At 34.6% G+C, this 17,583-nt stretch overlaps 1 protein-coding gene across 11 annotated transcripts in view; it reads left to right on the forward strand.

The window, feature by feature from the left end:
- The window catches only part of NBEA (neurobeachin), a 473,951-nt gene that overhangs the window by 83,522 nt on the left and 372,846 nt on the right, over window positions 1–17,583 (forward strand). For all 11 annotated transcript variants that reach the window (XM_064645536.1, XM_064645533.1, XM_064645538.1 and 8 more), the window contains exons 2-6: window positions 451–682; window positions 7,092–7,192; window positions 7,444–7,539; window positions 11,371–11,492; window positions 17,329–17,455. In XM_064645536.1, the coding sequence (XP_064501606.1) occupies window positions 451–682; window positions 7,092–7,192; window positions 7,444–7,539; window positions 11,371–11,492; window positions 17,329–17,455 (678 nt within the window). The remainder of the gene's footprint in view (window positions 1–450; window positions 683–7,091; window positions 7,193–7,443; window positions 7,540–11,370; window positions 11,493–17,328; window positions 17,456–17,583) is intronic.

Below are 17,583 nucleotides of genomic sequence, written 5' to 3' on the forward strand. Positions count from 1 at the left end.
CATAACTAAGGACAAATGTTGGCTTATATCCAGGGAAAAAGCTAAGTTATTTTCTAGTGTCCTCTGAGAATGGTAGAAAAGCCTCAGTTGCTTTTGAGCTTTTCAGGTTCTGCGCTACGTCTGTCTGAGCCAGGCCACCATTTCAATTACTTCATAGAAAGGAATGTTTCAAATACATTTTGATTTGATTTGATTAAAATGTTGCATTCAGTACTGTGACCAAATTGAAGGTAGTATTTTATGATATATTTTATGTGTTTATTTTTTACAGGCTTTGTTTTGTATAGCATGATGGTTAATTTGCTCTTAGAGAGCATAGCTGTGAGTTTCTCTTATCAAAATTGCCTCTCTCATCATGTAAAATATATTCAGTATTGGTCACGATGAAGGTATGAAAGACACTAAACTATGTATTTCACAATGTAATGCTGTTCTTGTTTTCTTTTTTAGCTGGTTGGTGGCGAATTTGATCTAGAGATGAACTTTATAATCCAGGATGCAGAGAGCATTACATGCATGTCAGAGCTTTTGGAGCACTGTGATGTAACGTGCCAAGCAGAAATCTGGAGTATGTTCACAGCGATTCTACGTAAAAGTGTGCGTAATTTACAGACTAGCACAGAAGTTGGCTTAATTGAACAGGTACTGCTGAAGATGAGTACTGTGGACGACATGATTGCAGGTAAAAAATTGCCAACTGATAAAATGTTATTCCGTTCTGGAACTGCCAGTGTTTTGTGATTATGAAAGGGTGTGAGATGTCTTGGTTTTTACTTAAAGTGATATTTTGGTTAGTACTGCTATTGAGTCAGAATTACTATTTTATCAATTTCAGGAAAATGACAAAAATATATTCTTAGTCTAAAATATATGTAGATACATTGTTAAAAATAACTGCCTGTTAATTCGTCTCACAAGATAATGTTATGTTGGTGATAAAAAAGCAATTTTTAATATAATTAAAAACTGTACAGTTATACTTTCTAACTACAAGGTAATATTTTGGCTTTTTAGAGCATTGATTATTTTTAATTATTTGGATATTAGAATTATTATGGTCCATTTTAAACAAAACCTCATTTTACAGCATATCAGAAATTATTCATAGGTTTTAATGCTGGACATATAAATTATGTTAAACAATCATTTCCTAATGTATAGCTGTGATCCCTCTCATGTCTCTTAATTTTTTATACATGTGGCTTTTAACATCCTATAACTTTTTGTGGTGTTAAAAAGATAGCATGCTTTGTTTGCTTACTGAAAATATGTGATGAAGTTATTGCACAGCTAAGGTTTTCAGAGTATGTTTGAAGGAGTTTATGCTATTCCATGCTACATCCTCTCAGTAACAGGGTACAGATTGTAATCCTGGATTACTTGGTTAGAGGAGCAGGGTTGGTTGCCACATTTAAATATGGCAGCTGAAGAGATACATATGATTATATTTATTTTCCTGGGGGGGGAACTTAGGCAGTTTCTTTCAACTCAATTTGAAAGTAGTTCATAATTTTTATATAGTTTGTAACTGATAGGATAGTTAAATTGTGAGGCACTTTAGAAAGATTGAAGAGGTTTACCTTTATTAATTCTGAGGTTTTAGTTGATGATTTGATTCCTGACATATAAACAGGTTTTGTGGAACAGTAAACTAGCAAGGATTTCTCAGGAGAAGGAAAAGGAGGATAACAGCAGCATGAAAACTGGATTACTGAGGAATGATTTTGTCCTTGGCTTTTCTTTTTTTTTTCGGTATAAGGGTATCTGTAATATTAAGTATTAGGAAAAGCTACATTCTATTTTTCAAAGCAAGTTATAATCAACATCTTGTTGATTAGCAATGTATATGTAAATGCTAAAATTAGAAGTGTTATGCTAAATACTGTACTGTGAGATTCAGACTGAAGTATAACAGACCAGTAGATTCACAAATTATGTGTTTCACCAAGTATGTTTTGTTTTGCAGTACTTGTAAATATATTAGAAGAGTATAAGGCTGAAGATACTCTTTCATTCTGTTTTAACTATAACATATTATATGATGAGAACACACATTTCTATTTTGAAGTTTTTCATGTTTAACTCATGGAAATAATGTTCTTATATGAGTAATCACACTGATAAAATTTGTCCAATTTGAGATCCCCTAAGTAGTACTTCTGTACGCGGCATATAGGACTGCAATGATGTCTCCATTAGAGAGAATTTAAAAAAAATTGCTTAGCTAATTACAAGTCAGAAATCAAGAGCACAGGATCTGGCTTTCAGGAGCATTTGGTAGTTGAAAAATCATTCTGAAGGTACAGATATTAATATAAGCCAGGGGTAGTACATGAAAAAAAACTCTAATGGATCCTCTACTTCATAAATCTTTTTTCTGAGAGTAGTCACACAGTAGTTCAGAAAGAGATCTTCTGCAGAAAAAACATCAGTAAGCTTGATCTTCAGTATGCTTACATGGACAAAGGGAGCCCATATGTAATTTAAAATCAAAACTGAAAATTGGAATTCTGATGAAATTTTAGATGTGCAATGTGTTTCAAATTATTTGAATAGTTTTCTATATATCATGAGCAGGGATTGAACAGAATCACACTTTGTAGGGTCTCTCTCTGATAACTGTAAATAGATGAGAATGTGAGTTTTTTGAGAATTTTTTTTGATAAGACATGGAAGCAACAAAATTAATCATTTGCTTTTCTCTCTTGATTTCTGTAAGCTCCTCACCACCCTTTTATAAATGGTAACAAGTTGGTAATAAGTCAGAAATAACAAATATGGTCCTGTAATAACTATTTCAATGTCAGATTTTTTATGACAAAATCAGCGACAACTAATGCAGTATCTGTGCTCCCTAACCTGCTATGCAGATGTTGAGGTCATATTTGACACAAGATGTCTGTAGAACTGCTTTACTCCAGATATTTCTATGAACTTTCCACTCCAAGGGAATGAAGTAAAACATTTTGTGCCAAAATGTTTTTTAACATTGAGGGAAGATGTTTTGAATCAGAGTTGTGTTAGTTTTTACTTCTAGGAAGTTAGTACCACTTTCTTCACAAAACAGTCGGTATTACTCTGTCAGCCCAATGTTTTGAAATTGGCTTTTTTCATCTGTAAACGGTACATGTTTTCTGGGATTTTTTTATTTGGTTGTTCTGGGAGTTGCTTGTTTGTTTTTAGGTCATCTCACTTGTACCTTTGTGAAACACTGTGATTAGGCCTAGATGGGATTTAAATAGACAAGACAGGCACAATCTCTGTTTTATGTTCTGACAGCATGTTTTCAGGACCAGTCTAAGTCTGAAGCCACTCTTCTCTGATTTTATGAAAGTAAGACTGCAGCAAATGAACATTTACCCAATCTTTTGCACTGAAAAGAACTTGTCTGTCTGTTTAGATGAAGACTGTCAGATTCATGAGGTTCTCAGCACTTTAAATATCTCACTTCACATGATTTTACAGATTCTGTGGTCAAAAATAAAGCCTAATCATCTTGAAAGTCTCTATTGCAATCCAGATGGGCTCATTGCCATTTGTATTTCACGTTGCTTTCCAGAAGCAGCACCTGTCAGAAGTCATCTTTATGCTGTGATAATCTATTGTACTAATAAAGGGAATGGTCAGCCCTTTTAACAGTGGTTAAGGAAAAGAGAATATTAAAATATTTTCATAGATAATTGGTGCTGTGGTTTTTTTGTTGGTTTTTTTTTTTTTTTAAAAGCGTCACAGGATCTTCCCTGAGGGTTTCACTTTTTACAATTCTCTGTTTCCAGGTGATGAGTAGTGAAGCAGATCATCTGCTCTGAGGGACTCTTTAGGATAGTATGTAGTACCTTTACAGAAGTCTGAATGGTGTATGAGAAAGTAGCCTGAACTGCTACAGAGTAGATATGTCTCCCTTAAGTGCCATTTTATTTCCCACAGTTCTGTTGTGATGCTGTAGGTAATTGTTATAAAATTGCTAGTTACTAAATTCTTCAGCACTGAAACAGTTCCTAGTTTTCAAGCAACAATGTTGGCTTTTGACTGCTCTGTCATTGTTGGACTGTTAACAAGCTCTTTCAACTCATTCCATAAGAAAAATGGCAAAATGATCACATTCTGTATTTCCAACCTGTAGAAATTAGTTTACTGCACCAACAAGAGGTAAATTCACAATTTCGTGGTCGTCTGTTGTTATAAGCTTAAGGAGGAATGAGGGCAGTTTCCTGAAGTTGGATTTCCAATACTGTTTAGTATGTCTTCTAAAGTTAATACCAGACTATTTGTTTTGACATATGCACATTGTTACTTGAAAGACAGGCAGACTCTTTTATTATTGTATTTTCATATTAAATGACTGCATTAATCATTCCTTCAAGGTTGCTGGTTAATTTTTAGATCATATGAAAATTGCTTAGTATAAAACTATTCAGAAGGTGCCATTAACAGAAATTAGAAATGCTTTAAAAATGAGAAAAAGTACCTGTTTTTTCCTTCTGGACTTAATATTATTTTACACAATCATGTTTTTGAAATGAGATCATAGATTCCAGTCATATATGTAATGTTATTTAATATAAAAAAAAAAGTAGACATTAAAAAAATCCAATTCTAGTACGTTTTCTGACCCTTGTCCATTTATAGATGAATGTATTATTAGGATTTATAAACCAGATGTGGACTGACTCTTTTATGAGATTTCTAATAAGTATGAATAAAATTATGTAATGAATTGCAGTTATTTTTAAGTCTTGTTATATTGAAACAAGAAACAAACCTTCTTTAGAGGAGTTTATAGCAATATCTTTAAGTAACCTTAAGTGCTTCGACTTCCACAGATGTTGTTAGCTTTATCTCTACTTGTTACCTACTGGGCTTCAATCTTCCAGGTCATTGTTTTACCCACAGTTGCTAGGGAGCTTATGTTTCCTTTTGTCCATCAATGTTTAATTCATTACTTATAAATATGTATTTCTAATGCCTGTAGGTTATCAACATCTTCAGTAGAAATAAGAATTTTTCTGTACCATAAGGTACTACAGGACTATAACAATGAAAAAAAGAAGCACATGCTCAGTGATTTTTAGAATCTGCCAATCATTTCTGTGTTTGACTGTATTAATTTACACTTTTGTCATCTATTACAAGATTTTTTTTTAATGCTATTCTGACTTTCACAAGACAACTTTGCTTCTATACAGTATTTTTTCTCTGTAAAGGAAGCATAATTTGAAGTAGCATGATCTGGAAAGCAAGCTAAGACTAGAAAGTGAGAATTGAGAAATTCCCAGCCAAAGATTAGTATTCACTTGTGCTTATTTCCCTTTCTGAGTTTTCAGTGTGTTACTGTTCTCAGTTTCTGATCATGTACAAGATGTGCAAATCACTGCCAGCTTCACACTAGAGGCTGGAGACTGTACAGTGAAGGGGGCAGATGCATGTAGGTACTAGAAGAGGATCTGAGTCATAGAATTCACCACTGTGAAAAACAAGACATTTAGTTTTCTTAGCTGTATTTTGTTTTCCCTAATTCTGTCACAAATATAATGGGACAGTAATTTAAAGGGAACATTAAATAAAGAGAAAGGGGAAGGGGAGAAAAAATTCTGTACTTGAACATTGGGATGTTCAGATCTTACAGTGAAAATGTCTGCTAAGTTGCAGTGCTTTTCTTTTGCCTTTCCTGTTATGCAATTTCACTCACCAAACAGCTTGTTATGTCTCCTGTAAATGAAATGATATTTTGTTCTTCACACATGCCTTTTGCTTGCTCAGGTCCAGAGGCTAGTCTCCTAGTGGAAAAAATTCAATAGGTATTGATAGTTTTGCTAAAAAACACATATGTATGGATTTGCAGAGAGAAAATTTCTTTTAAAACAAAATATGAAGTGTCATTTAAAAAATGTATGCTTCTGAAGACTCCTCTTTGACAGACTCTGTAAGAGTCATCCTTTCACTAATGAAAAAGGAGAACATGCAACCATACAAATACAATAAAAATTTGTATGTAGAAGCCCATGTTTTCTACAAGTTTGGGGGGGAGGATTTTGTGATTGTTGAACAGATTGGAAAAGTTTGTTAATGCTGATTCTGTTGTTTTGTTTTGGAAACTCTGTACTTCACTGCTTAATCTTTGAATTAAATTTCTTATACCACCTCTATGAAGATGAGCAAATTACTTTTCCTCCTGCTAGAGGAAATAGTAATTCTTAGTAGTGCATTTTATTCCAGAAAAAAGTGTGAGGTCCAACATCCCACAAGCTAACAAATTCTTAAAATGAAATTCTGTTTTTTAAAATAAAAATTCAATTACTAGCAGTAGGTTTAAACCTGATACTCTCTGAAAGGCAGATTACTTATTGTTCTTACTCTAAAAGTCTATGGGGTTTGGGACGTTGTAATGAAAACTGTATTACTTAAATTTGTTAGCAATCACTTCTTTTTATTGTGCTCTTTAATTGTTTTCTTGCTATGATTTTCTGAATTTTTTTCCTTGTGGGTCTTTTGCTTTGCTTTTGTTTTTGTTTGATTGTTAGATTTTGCTTTGATTGGTTTGGTTTGGTGGAGTTTTTGTTGTTTGGGGGGGGTTTGGATGGGGGAAGGGTTTTTTTTCCCCCTGGTCTCTCCTTCTGGTAAAAGTCAGAAGCATTACCACTGTAGCAAAAATGTGGGAACTATACAAACTATCAGTATAATGTGCTGCACTTAAGGACAAACATCTTTTAGGTCAAAATTTTTTGACAAATATTAACTTCAGAGGAAGGAAGAACTCTTATCCCAAAAGTATACAGCAGAAAGGAGCAAGCTAGAAGTTTTTAATGTGTCATGAATGTTGTGAAATGGGACCAATTAATTCTCCAAAAATTTAATTTTTTTTTTCAAAGTGTGATGCAAAATTTAAAACTGGGCATGTAGTTTTTTTCTAAAAAATGCCAAAGCAATGAGAACGTGAAATCCTTTGTGAAATATTTAAGGCATTAAGTTTGATTTTTAGAATTTGTGAATACACTTACTTTTAGAAGTATTAATTTTTTGGCTTTTTTTTTTATTTGTTTTTTCAAAACAATTAAGTTCAGAGTTCAGAATAACTTTATTTTCCTTTGAAGATCTCCTAGTTGATATGTTGGGGGTTCTTGCCAGCTACAGCATCACTGTCAAAGAGTTGAAGCTTTTGTTCAGCATGCTTCGAGGCGAAAATGGAATCTGGGTAAGCTGTGATTAGATAAAGCAATAAGTGTCATTCCATTAGAGATTAAAGTTAATGTAAATTGTCTCCTGGGACATATAAACTTGAATTAATTGTTTTTCTCATGTTGACTGAACATATGTTTAAGAAATATTTTTGCTAACTACTTCAGAGTTAATTTGCTTTGTTTGAAAACTGTCCACTTTGCATTGTAGCCTATAGAGTACAAAAATGATTGTATTGACTTTTATGCAATTTTCTTGTTTTCACAGCCAAGACATGCAGTTAAATTATTGTCAGTCCTTAATCAGATGCCACAGAGACATGGGCCTGATACCTTTTTCAACTTCCCAGGCTGTAGTGCTGCAGTAAGTTTTCAACCAAAATACTACAATTTCAGGAAGAAATAAATAGTCCCTTATTTGCATTTCCTTTAATTTGTTTCAGAAATGCGTGAAAAGGAAGTAAGAGGATAAATTCATGCTTGAGTAGTGTATATGTTTTCTTCCATAGATTTGCAAGGTAGTTATGTTGTTGAGAAGTTGCACTTGTGAGGATGGAATGTCAAGCAGCAGATTTTTCTTTGGGGAAGTTACTGTAAAAGTGAAACCTGAAAATTCCAAAGAACAGTGTTATTTTATTAGAATAATGTGATTGATATTATATAAAGGAAAGGGCTGAGGAAAATCTAGGAATGAACTTCTGCATGTCATCACAGTTTACAGTGACTGCTTAGTCATACATTTTATTATAAATTTTTCTGCTTATCTGAATTCCAACAGCTGTTTACTTTGCATCAAGGCAGTGATTTAAATGCAGTCTTCTTTTTGCTTTTCTTCATGAGATAACTTACAACGGCAAAATTGTATTTCTTTCCAAACCTTCCCAAATGGATATTCTCTCTTTCACTGACTGCATGTACTTTCAGAAAAAAAGCTACAAATAAATTAAAATATTGTATACAGATTTATAGATTATTGAGAGTAAATACAAACGGGTAAAGCAGAGTAATCCATATTTGAGGTTCAGTTCTATTCTGGTATGGATCAGGATATACTTATGGTAGAACATAGAGTCTTTTAACAGAAAATAATCCTGAAATTCCTGTTTTCTCATGCCAGTGCTTGAAGTCTGCTCTACTTGCATTTTATCAGTAGCTGTTTTAGCTGGGTCTCTTTCCAATACACACAAGGGGGTTCTCCTCTACCCCTCTTGGCTCTTTGACTTCAATCGAAGGTCTCTCTCTCTTCCGTGAGCTGTGTAGCAGGGACAAAACTTGCTTCACCACATCATATCATGGGGTGTAAGACCCCCATGAAGGCCCCTTCCTCAGGGGATTCACCCCTGAGTCAGAACGTCTCGGGCAGCTTTCAGTTGAGAGCCTTTGCCTCAAGAGTTCTATCAGAGCTCCTGTGCTCTGTCTCAGCTGCCAGCTTGGCAGCAGCAGCGGGGGCGAGCAAGGCCACCCCCTCTGCATTCCGTCTGGCCATCCCAGTCCAGCTCCGGGACGCCTGAGCTTCTTAGCTCCTCTCTCTCTCCGGTGCTGCAGCACTGCAAGACTCCTCTCAAGTAGGAGGTCTCAGAGGGGTTTGGGGAGTTTGTTTCAGTTCTTACCCTAAACACTCTCTCTGTAGAGCTTAGTTCTCTCTCTGCTGCTGGCTCTCTCTCTGCTGCTGGCTCTCTCTCTCTCTCTCTCCTTGCAAGAGTTCTCTCTGTGTTGCTTCAGGCCGTCTCTGCTGCTTCTCCTTATCTCTTCTGGCTCTCTGCCACTGTTCTCCAGTCAGTGCTGTTTCTACCACTGCTCCTTCTGTCCACTCATGGTGGAGAAAACTCCCAGCTTCTCAGTCACAGACTGCGGTCCAGTTTAATACTTTTTCCGAGTTTCTATGCCCCCAACTGGGGGCTGGGGGGCCGTGGCCCCCCAGAGGGGCTCCTACCCCTTCTCCTTGTGGCTCTACAACATGGCCACTTCTCTACAACAACAACTACATCCTTCTTTTCCGATCTGCTTGTGATATGTTTATATTTTGCAGGAGCGCTCATTGGGTCCACAAGTGACACCACCCCCTCGGGGGTTACCATTTTTTTAACTCCAGGGGGAAAACTTTTTTCCCCCACCACAGTAGCACTGATAATCTTCTTCAAGCACAAACCACTGCCTCCATTTCTTGTGAATACAGTTGTTGGTTTGGCAGATTGCATCAGGGAAATAAACTGGCTGAAAATCGCTCTTTTACACCTGGGCTATTTTTCTAATGACTTCTTTGATCTTGTTGGATATTCAGCTGTATAAACAGGTGTGTCAGCAAAATGCATAGTGCAGATTGTGTAAGGAATTAATTAATGAGTTTTGAAAGGGAAAGTTTCATTTCGTACTGCTAAATTAAAGCCACAGTTAACCTCTGCTAAAAGTAGATGCAGCAGCAAGACAGGTGTTGCAGAATATGAATGTCTACAATGACACGTACTGCTTTGACATCTCTGGGCTTCAGAGGCAAACCCTAATGAAATTTCTCTCTTAAATTTATCAGAGGTTCAAAAAAGGTTTTGCAGGGAAAGAATTTCACATATTCCTCCCCGTCCAAAGATATGCATCAGTTACAGGAGCGTAAAGCTCTTAATCGAAATGCCCAGTACACATTTCTCTTTCCTTGGATTGGATCCTTCCAGGATTTTGTTTTACATAGCACTCAAGATTGACTTCAATCTGTAAATCAAGACGTATGAGTTTCAAATTTACACTTCTTGAGTAGTGCATGTTGGATTACACTATGAAGTTCTGGAGAGGATACATCCTCTGAAGTGGACCAAGGGCAAATATTTATAAAATGATCCAAAAAACAAAACACTTCATTAGAAGAGAATGGATAGGACCTTGTTCACTAGCACTGAGTTCAAGTTTTCAGGTGTGATGCACTGTGTTGACATCAGACAGAGAAACAGTATAATTTTTAATTGGCATGATAAATATCAGATTGGTCCTCTTTAAAGTTAGGTGCATGCTGCTTGTATAACCAAGACTTCTGTGGCAGTAAAAAGAGCCAAGAGTCTACTGAACCAGTCTAGTGATATGCTTCTGAGACCTGCTTCACTATCCCAGCTGAAGGACTCTTCCAGAACTGTATTACATCTCTGCCAGTCTGTGTAAGTGGCATGTTAGTCACTCCATTTGGACATTAGTGGTGGTGGTTCCTAGGTGTTGTTCCCATTTGTCATCAAGCAGCTCTTCTTCTGTTTCAGGCAGGAAACTCCTTCTCAGCAGGCATATCCCAAAGGTGTTCCTTTAAATGTTTAGTACCAAGCTTGAAGCAGAACTGGTGTTTTTTCTTTTGTCTTCCTAAGTACTAGCATGATCAGAGCACATTGCTGTATCTAATTATAAAATTTACTGTGGTTTTCCTATTTCTCTGCTCTTAAAATTGTATCAGCAATTGACTTGCATATAAAAATGATGGAAAAGTCAGTCACAGAACTCACTCACGCTTGTCCTATCACTACATGGCCTTGCATAAAGTCCCTCTGCAGCTTTCTTTTAGGCCACCTTTAGGTACTGGAAAGCTGCTATGTCTTCCATTTCCTCCCTAATCGTTATTCAGGGCCTTGCCCAGGTATAAGGAGTTCTCTGAAACCTCTTCATCAGTCAGCCCCTAAAAATGAAATACTGAAAAATTTAATTTCTTCCCAAGACATCCCTTACTATGGATGTATTTAACTGGGAATTGGAGTAAAACTTTCAGTCTCTTACCTTAATAGATGTTCATAGGAAAAAAAATCTGATAGTGCTCTTACAATTCAGAGAACAACCTTTTTTATACTGTAGTTTTAACAATGAATCTTTATAGTGTGATCTGTTGATTAATTTGATTTAATATTTAAGTTTATAGATGAGATTAATAATTATTGAAAGCTAAATTTATGGTTTAATTTCTGCAGAAGTATTTTTTCTATTTTTGTTCTGTTAATATCATTTTGTGTCCTCTAGTGATAGAATTTATGTAGTTAAAAATTAAAGTATTTTAAAATAGATGAAAAAGTAATGCATTTATTCAAAAGCACTATTTGAAGTTTTTTCTGTATTATTTAAAGTTAAAGCAGATCTACAGATCTAGAACAACAGGATTTTAGAAAGACATTACCTTTAACAGTATTTCTCAAAAAATTAACTTTTTTGTTTCTTTTTTTTTTTCCTCTTCTTCCAGGCAATTGCATTGCCTCCTATTGCTAAGTGGCCTTATCAAAATGGGTTTACTCTTAACACCTGGTTTCGTATGGATCCACTAAACAATATCAATGTAGATAAGGATAAACCCTATCTCTATTGGTAAGTAACTTATAATGCTGCAGGTATGATTTGTTATGTCTTCCTAGTATCAGTTAGTCTTTCTCATTGTTTTTAGTTCCCCCCTGCCAAATATCTGCAGATTTTAATGGCTGCTTACTGTATACAAGCTCCTACAAAGTCATCTGTCCTTTTTGCTTTGCAATTTATATATCCATGGTTGCAAGATATGTGCTTTGTGGATTAACCATAAAATCTAGTGTGGTGGTTTCTTTAGGAATTTTAAAATATAATATTTCTTAGAGCTTTAAACTGAGAATGTTGTCGCATTTTCTGTTTGGTGTTTAAGATTCTTGTCTGATGTTAGTTCTACAAAATAAATATGTTATATTCAGCGCGCACTGTCTGTATGTTAGCTAGAGGTAATAGAAATTAGATCTGTGAATATAAAAATGGCTTACTGATCACCTGTTCCCAAAAAATGTGCAAATTTGGTGTGAGTGTAATGCATATAAGAGAAACTGAATATACCAACATCAGAAGGAAATTAGGAACAATGCGAATTCTTACCATTTTTATATAGTGGCTCAAAGCAAGCTATAATTAATAATTCAAAATAGGAAAAACATTCAAACTAGATCTTCTTTACAAAGATGTTGGACTTTGCCACATGAAAGTTTGAGTCACACGCAACCACCACCAAGAGGAAGATACTAAAGCAAACATTTATTTTCTTTTAAATGTACTTTTGAGGAGGTAATACTTTTTTCTGTTTACCTAGGTGAAAAATATGTCATACAAATTAACTCTTTCTTTTTAGTTTCTTCTTAAAAGTAATCTGTCTCTTAAGCAATCTTTATTTTAAAAGCACTAACTTAGTAGCATGGACAGCTTCAGATAGTGCTCTGATTTGAGGCAGAGGTGATGAAAGCAGTCAGCTAGAACAGGTTCCTTGGGACCTTCTCCAGTCAGGTGATGCTTACAAATGGAGAAGGGAAGCAAAGAAATGTTTTCACATTTGCCAGATGTGAGGGAAAATTACTACTGTTCTGTAATTAGCTAAACACTAAGCCCTACTTCAAGAACTGTAAGCCAATTTGTTTTTTTCTTTAAAAATAATTTTAATTATCTCTGAGGATGATATTGGGCAGCTTCTAACAGACAGTCTATTAACACCTGTGTATTGGGACAATATTGTAGTTATCTTACCAATTATAAAATGAATGTAACAATCCTGGAAAGAAAATTAGAAGTTTGACATTTGCATGGATGATAAATAACAAGGCAGACCAGTCAAGTTCAAATAGTAAGATTCAGAATTACATAGCACAAATTTTAGTATAAGCCAACAAACATCATATACCTAGCAGTGAATAATGGGTAGTTATATGTATGAGTAGTTATATATAAGAAAGCAGGGATTACAGTAGGATGTTAAAGGTTGATATAGGTTACCAACTGATCATAAACTGCTTCTTCATTGCTCTAGCTGAAAAGAGCTAATGGGATCCTTTTAAGGATAGTCTGAACAGAGAAGAGAAAAAAGGTGATGTGATCCCTTCCTGAAATCTTGGCAGAAGCATTACTGAAATGCCATTTACAGTTAAGAACTGGTACTTTTAAGAGGCTGGTGGAAAAATTGGTACTATTCATAGGACACCTGGGAGTGAACTGTGCCCTGGAAGACACATTTTATAATGAAACCTTTCAAGAAATAAAAATAGTGATGAAAGTTAGGATGCTCTTGGCTTCTGTTTTCAGAATTTATGCAAAACCTAATGTTGATGGATTTTTTTTTTAATCTGAGATCCAGTGGGTAGCCTGCAAAATAGGAAAAATCAAACTTTTAGACACACAATACTTTATCAAAGTTAGAAGACACAGTATAATAATCATCATCATTAAATAGATTTTTGGAAATGTTTTCTAAAAAATAAGGTGTAGATTCTTTGTCTTATAGACATGCAAATTTAGAAATTTAGGGCTAACCTTATGCATGGTCAATTGGGAAGTCTCCCTCCTCTAAATCTCTATACTTCTTCCTGCTAAAAAAATAACTTCTAAGTCAGGCCTGGAATTTGATAAGATCGATACGGATACTAAGATTGATTTTTGATCCGGTTTTTTGTGTTGTTTTGTTTCATTATTTTTTAAGAGATGTTTTCTTTCGGATTATGTATCAGGCTCTGTAAAAAAATTGGAGGGTGAACTGAGGCCAGATTGTTATAATTGTTGCTTCTTGTCAATTAATCATCCAAGTGATTCCACAAGCATTTAATGGAAGAATGGCTAAAACTTCTGCAAGTGCATTCTACATTTTATTTTTGCAGATGTAAGGACAAGGAGAAAAAAAAAAAAGCCAAAAATCAAGCTTTCTAGTATTGTCAGTCCTTCTCTAGACCTAATAATAATAGAAATAATGCAGAACAGTTGCAAAAGCACATAATGGAATTCCAAAGTTAGTAGAAAGGAACTTCCCCTCCCCCTCATTCAGGCAAGAATGTATTAATATCTTCTCAGTACTATGATCATATGTTAAATTGCTTGTAAAATCCTAAGGTAAAGAAACTGGAATCCCTAAACAGTTCCCTGGTGGATGGAAGAATGCTTTCGTGTAATGGAAGTGTAATAACATTCAGTAGCTGCTTTGAGAAACTGGCTGAAATGAAACATAACTGTAAAGGTTTTATGAACGAACTGTAGTAAAATTGTATACCAGCTGCTCTGGGAGGTAGTTTAAGGCTCATAAAACCATATGGCTGTTGACAGTACTGCTCTTGTTGTCTCTGTGCATTTCATCTTTGGATGTGGCAAGTTCTACACATGTAGGTAATTTGTAAGAGACTTTCTTTGCAGTATCCTAGAGACCAGTCCTGGCCTACTTTACCTTTGGCAAGAAGTAAAATACGAAGATTAACATTATATACTATAATGTTGAGGTAAACAGAGAACATGTCTGAGTTCTCAGTTTCTTAATTACTGTTGTATTAGAATTCTAATTGTTTGGAGGAAAAAAGTAAAGTCATGTTTATAGAATCTTTTATTCTATTTATTCTATTCCAAGTTGAAGAGCCCTGCTAAGAAAAGAGCTGTTTTTCGTTATGTCATTGCTTTATTGTGTTCATATGCTGAACTCTGGGAAGTTAAAGTGCTTAAAATTTCAGGAACAGCCTCATTTGACCATAATGGTGACAAAATCAGCCCAGTAACCAGTAAGGATAGAAAATGAAAAAAATTTTAAAGGTGTAGATGTTTCTTCAAGAGACATTCTTTATTTCAAAATGCTTACTAGCTCCTATCGAAAGTAGTAGGATGCATCTTACACAATTGTAATAATGTTTTATCAAGTAAAAATGTGATGATATTTACAATGTTTGGCAATTTAAATTGGTAATTTAAAATAAAACATTTTATGTAACATCTCTAATCAAATAATACCACATCATATGTCAGGGCGTAGTGAATCTGTATTTTTTTTTAATATCCTTCAGTTTGGGATTCTGTTAAACAAAACCATTTTAGACTGTAGAGGTGACTTAGTTGCTGAAAAACAAATTTGTCATTGTGAGAGATACAGCTACCTGCTGAAAAATTTTTTGAATGGCATAAGGCCCTAAGGAGGTAAATCAAATCTCAGACCAGCTCACAACACAATCAGTTATTTTTATTGTAAAAGCTGTAATTTAAGTTTTTAACCTTCATGTTATTGTACAAAATTCACTGATGTGGTCGTGCAGGTAATTTGTATATATAGGTAATGTAGATTGTATGCATATATGAATGATATTCACTGTTCCTTTTGTTGAGGGGTTAGCCGCCTATGGGGTCATTGTGGAAGCCAGATCATTGATGTGATCCAGATTAAAAATAGTCTTCAAAAGATAAAGGGGAATGTCAGTGTTATAAATTGTCTTCATTGTTGAGGTCAGTGGTAATGGACAGTATGTAATTTTTCTCTTCATTCTTAGATTATGTATTGGTTTATTTAGAGAGGAGTTTTTACGTTTATTAAAAAGAATGCCCTTTTTTTTTTGCAAAGAGTGGTGTATGGAAGCCCTTTACTAAAGGCTGTGGCAGGGAATAATGCTCCTTTTCAGCACAATAGCTTGAGGGGAGAGAGAATTGTGTACAATGTATAGAGGCAGATGAAAGAATGAAGAAGACACAGCTTGAATTTGAGAAAATAAAGAGATATCCTATATATACTTCAAGACTGGACGGAAGGACCTCTGGGTGAGGACCCATTAGAGTGCAGAAAATTCATCTCTAGATGTTATTATTCTTGTTTAGCCTCATCACTCTGTTTTTAACATTTAATAAAAGTATTCTAATTTATTAAAACAAAAATGGCTTTCTAGAATTCGGTAATTTGAATGTCTGGTTTTTGCCTCCTTTAAAAATTCACTTAGAGGAGAAGAATGTGTAAACCCTGACTACCTCAGGGTCTTATCACACCACCTATCTTGTAAAGAATCTATTTTTTTCATAAAGTCATGATTTATGAGTAATATTTTTGACAGTGAGCAAAGAGGAAAATCTGATTCTCTCCTTCAGTGATGTATGCATACACATTTAACTGTAATTTTCTGAAGATGGAATTAGGTCTATAGCTATGCAATTTTTCTGCATATTAAAATCAAGGTTATATCTTTGTAGTAGGGTAAACTAAAGATATAGAACCTAATATATAGAAAGATAAAGATATGTAGCAGCTATTAAGTAAGATGAAATCTGAACTTAGTGCTTGTTTGTACATTTCACTTCTTAATGTTCCTAGCAAAAACCTAGTAAAGTGTTTGATGAAAATGTTGCAACAAAGAAACCATTTAAAACATCACTGTAAGAATATGAAATTACTTTATACATTAGCTACATTAAGAGAATGAAAGTGTTAATTAGTGGGCTACAGGACTTTATACAAATGTTCAAAATTAGTAGTATCTTTTCTCATACTTGCAAAGCTTCATTTAAGAATTTATTGATGAAGTTCACCATCTAGACCTTGTATTTCAGCCATTGGTTATTTATTTAGAGAAAGGTTGAAAGCTGTATGCTCCTTATTAATCATAGCAGACTGCTCTTTACTGTACTTAGCTTTTCAGAAAGCATTAAGTGACAATGGATGTAGATATGGACTTACGCATTTTGAATTGCTCTGTGTAATGCCATTTGTGAATTTTGACCAGCTACCTTCGCAAACTGTTTTTTATATAAGTCCAGTATTTCTCTTTACAATGCTTTTGATTTCAAATATAACTAGAGAAATGTATGAGATTTCTGCATTATCTGTCTTCATGACGTTTGTCACAAGAAGGCTGAAAACCGTTACTAAACTTAGTTTCTTAAAATTTCAGTCCTTTATCCATTTGACAAATGAAAATAAATTCACCACTCAGATGAATAAACCTTCATAGATCATTAGCCTAATTAATTCATGTCTTGAAAAATAATTCTTTTGCATAGTAATTGTCTTGAATCCCAATTTGTATGTCATACCATCTGCATTTTTCTCTGAACCCCATAAAATTGCAAGGCAGCTCACACTTGTTCTGTAATGGTTATTTCTTCACAACTTTAATCAGATGTATTATTTTAAATTATGATGAATTAGGAAACTGAGGGGAAACGTGATAGGTACAATATTTAATATCTTGGATTTTAGTAAAAAAAAAAGTACTGATTTTTGAAGTGTAGCCTGGAATCAATTAAGTGCTGAAGGTGAGTAGCACCCCCCAAAGAATGCTGGGAGAAAATTAAGTTCACCATTCCAGGTACTAAGTTATTTTCTTTCTCATGGCGATTTAAAGTTGTATTTGAATCTCTTTATTATACAATAATTCCCCTTGTCCCAATTTCATTCATAATTCTTTCTTTTCAGTTTCCGCACTAGCAAAGGTGTTGGATATTCTGCTCATTTTGTTGGCAACTGCTTGATAGTTACATCATTGAAGTCAAAAGGCAAAGGTTTCCAGCACTGTGTGAAGTATGACTTTCAGCCACGCAAGGTAAGCAAAGTGGTATTTACAATAAAGAATAACATTGAAAATGTGACAAAGTACTTCTGGGAAGAAGGACTAAAATCTCTTTTGTGTTACTAATACTTTCTTTTTTATGAGTAACTGCTCTGATGATC

The sequence above is a fragment of the Pseudopipra pipra genome, chromosome 2 (assembly GCF_036250125.1).
Source record: "Pseudopipra pipra isolate bDixPip1 chromosome 2, bDixPip1.hap1, whole genome shotgun sequence".
Lineage (NCBI taxonomy): Eukaryota > Metazoa > Chordata > Aves > Passeriformes > Pipridae > Pseudopipra > Pseudopipra pipra.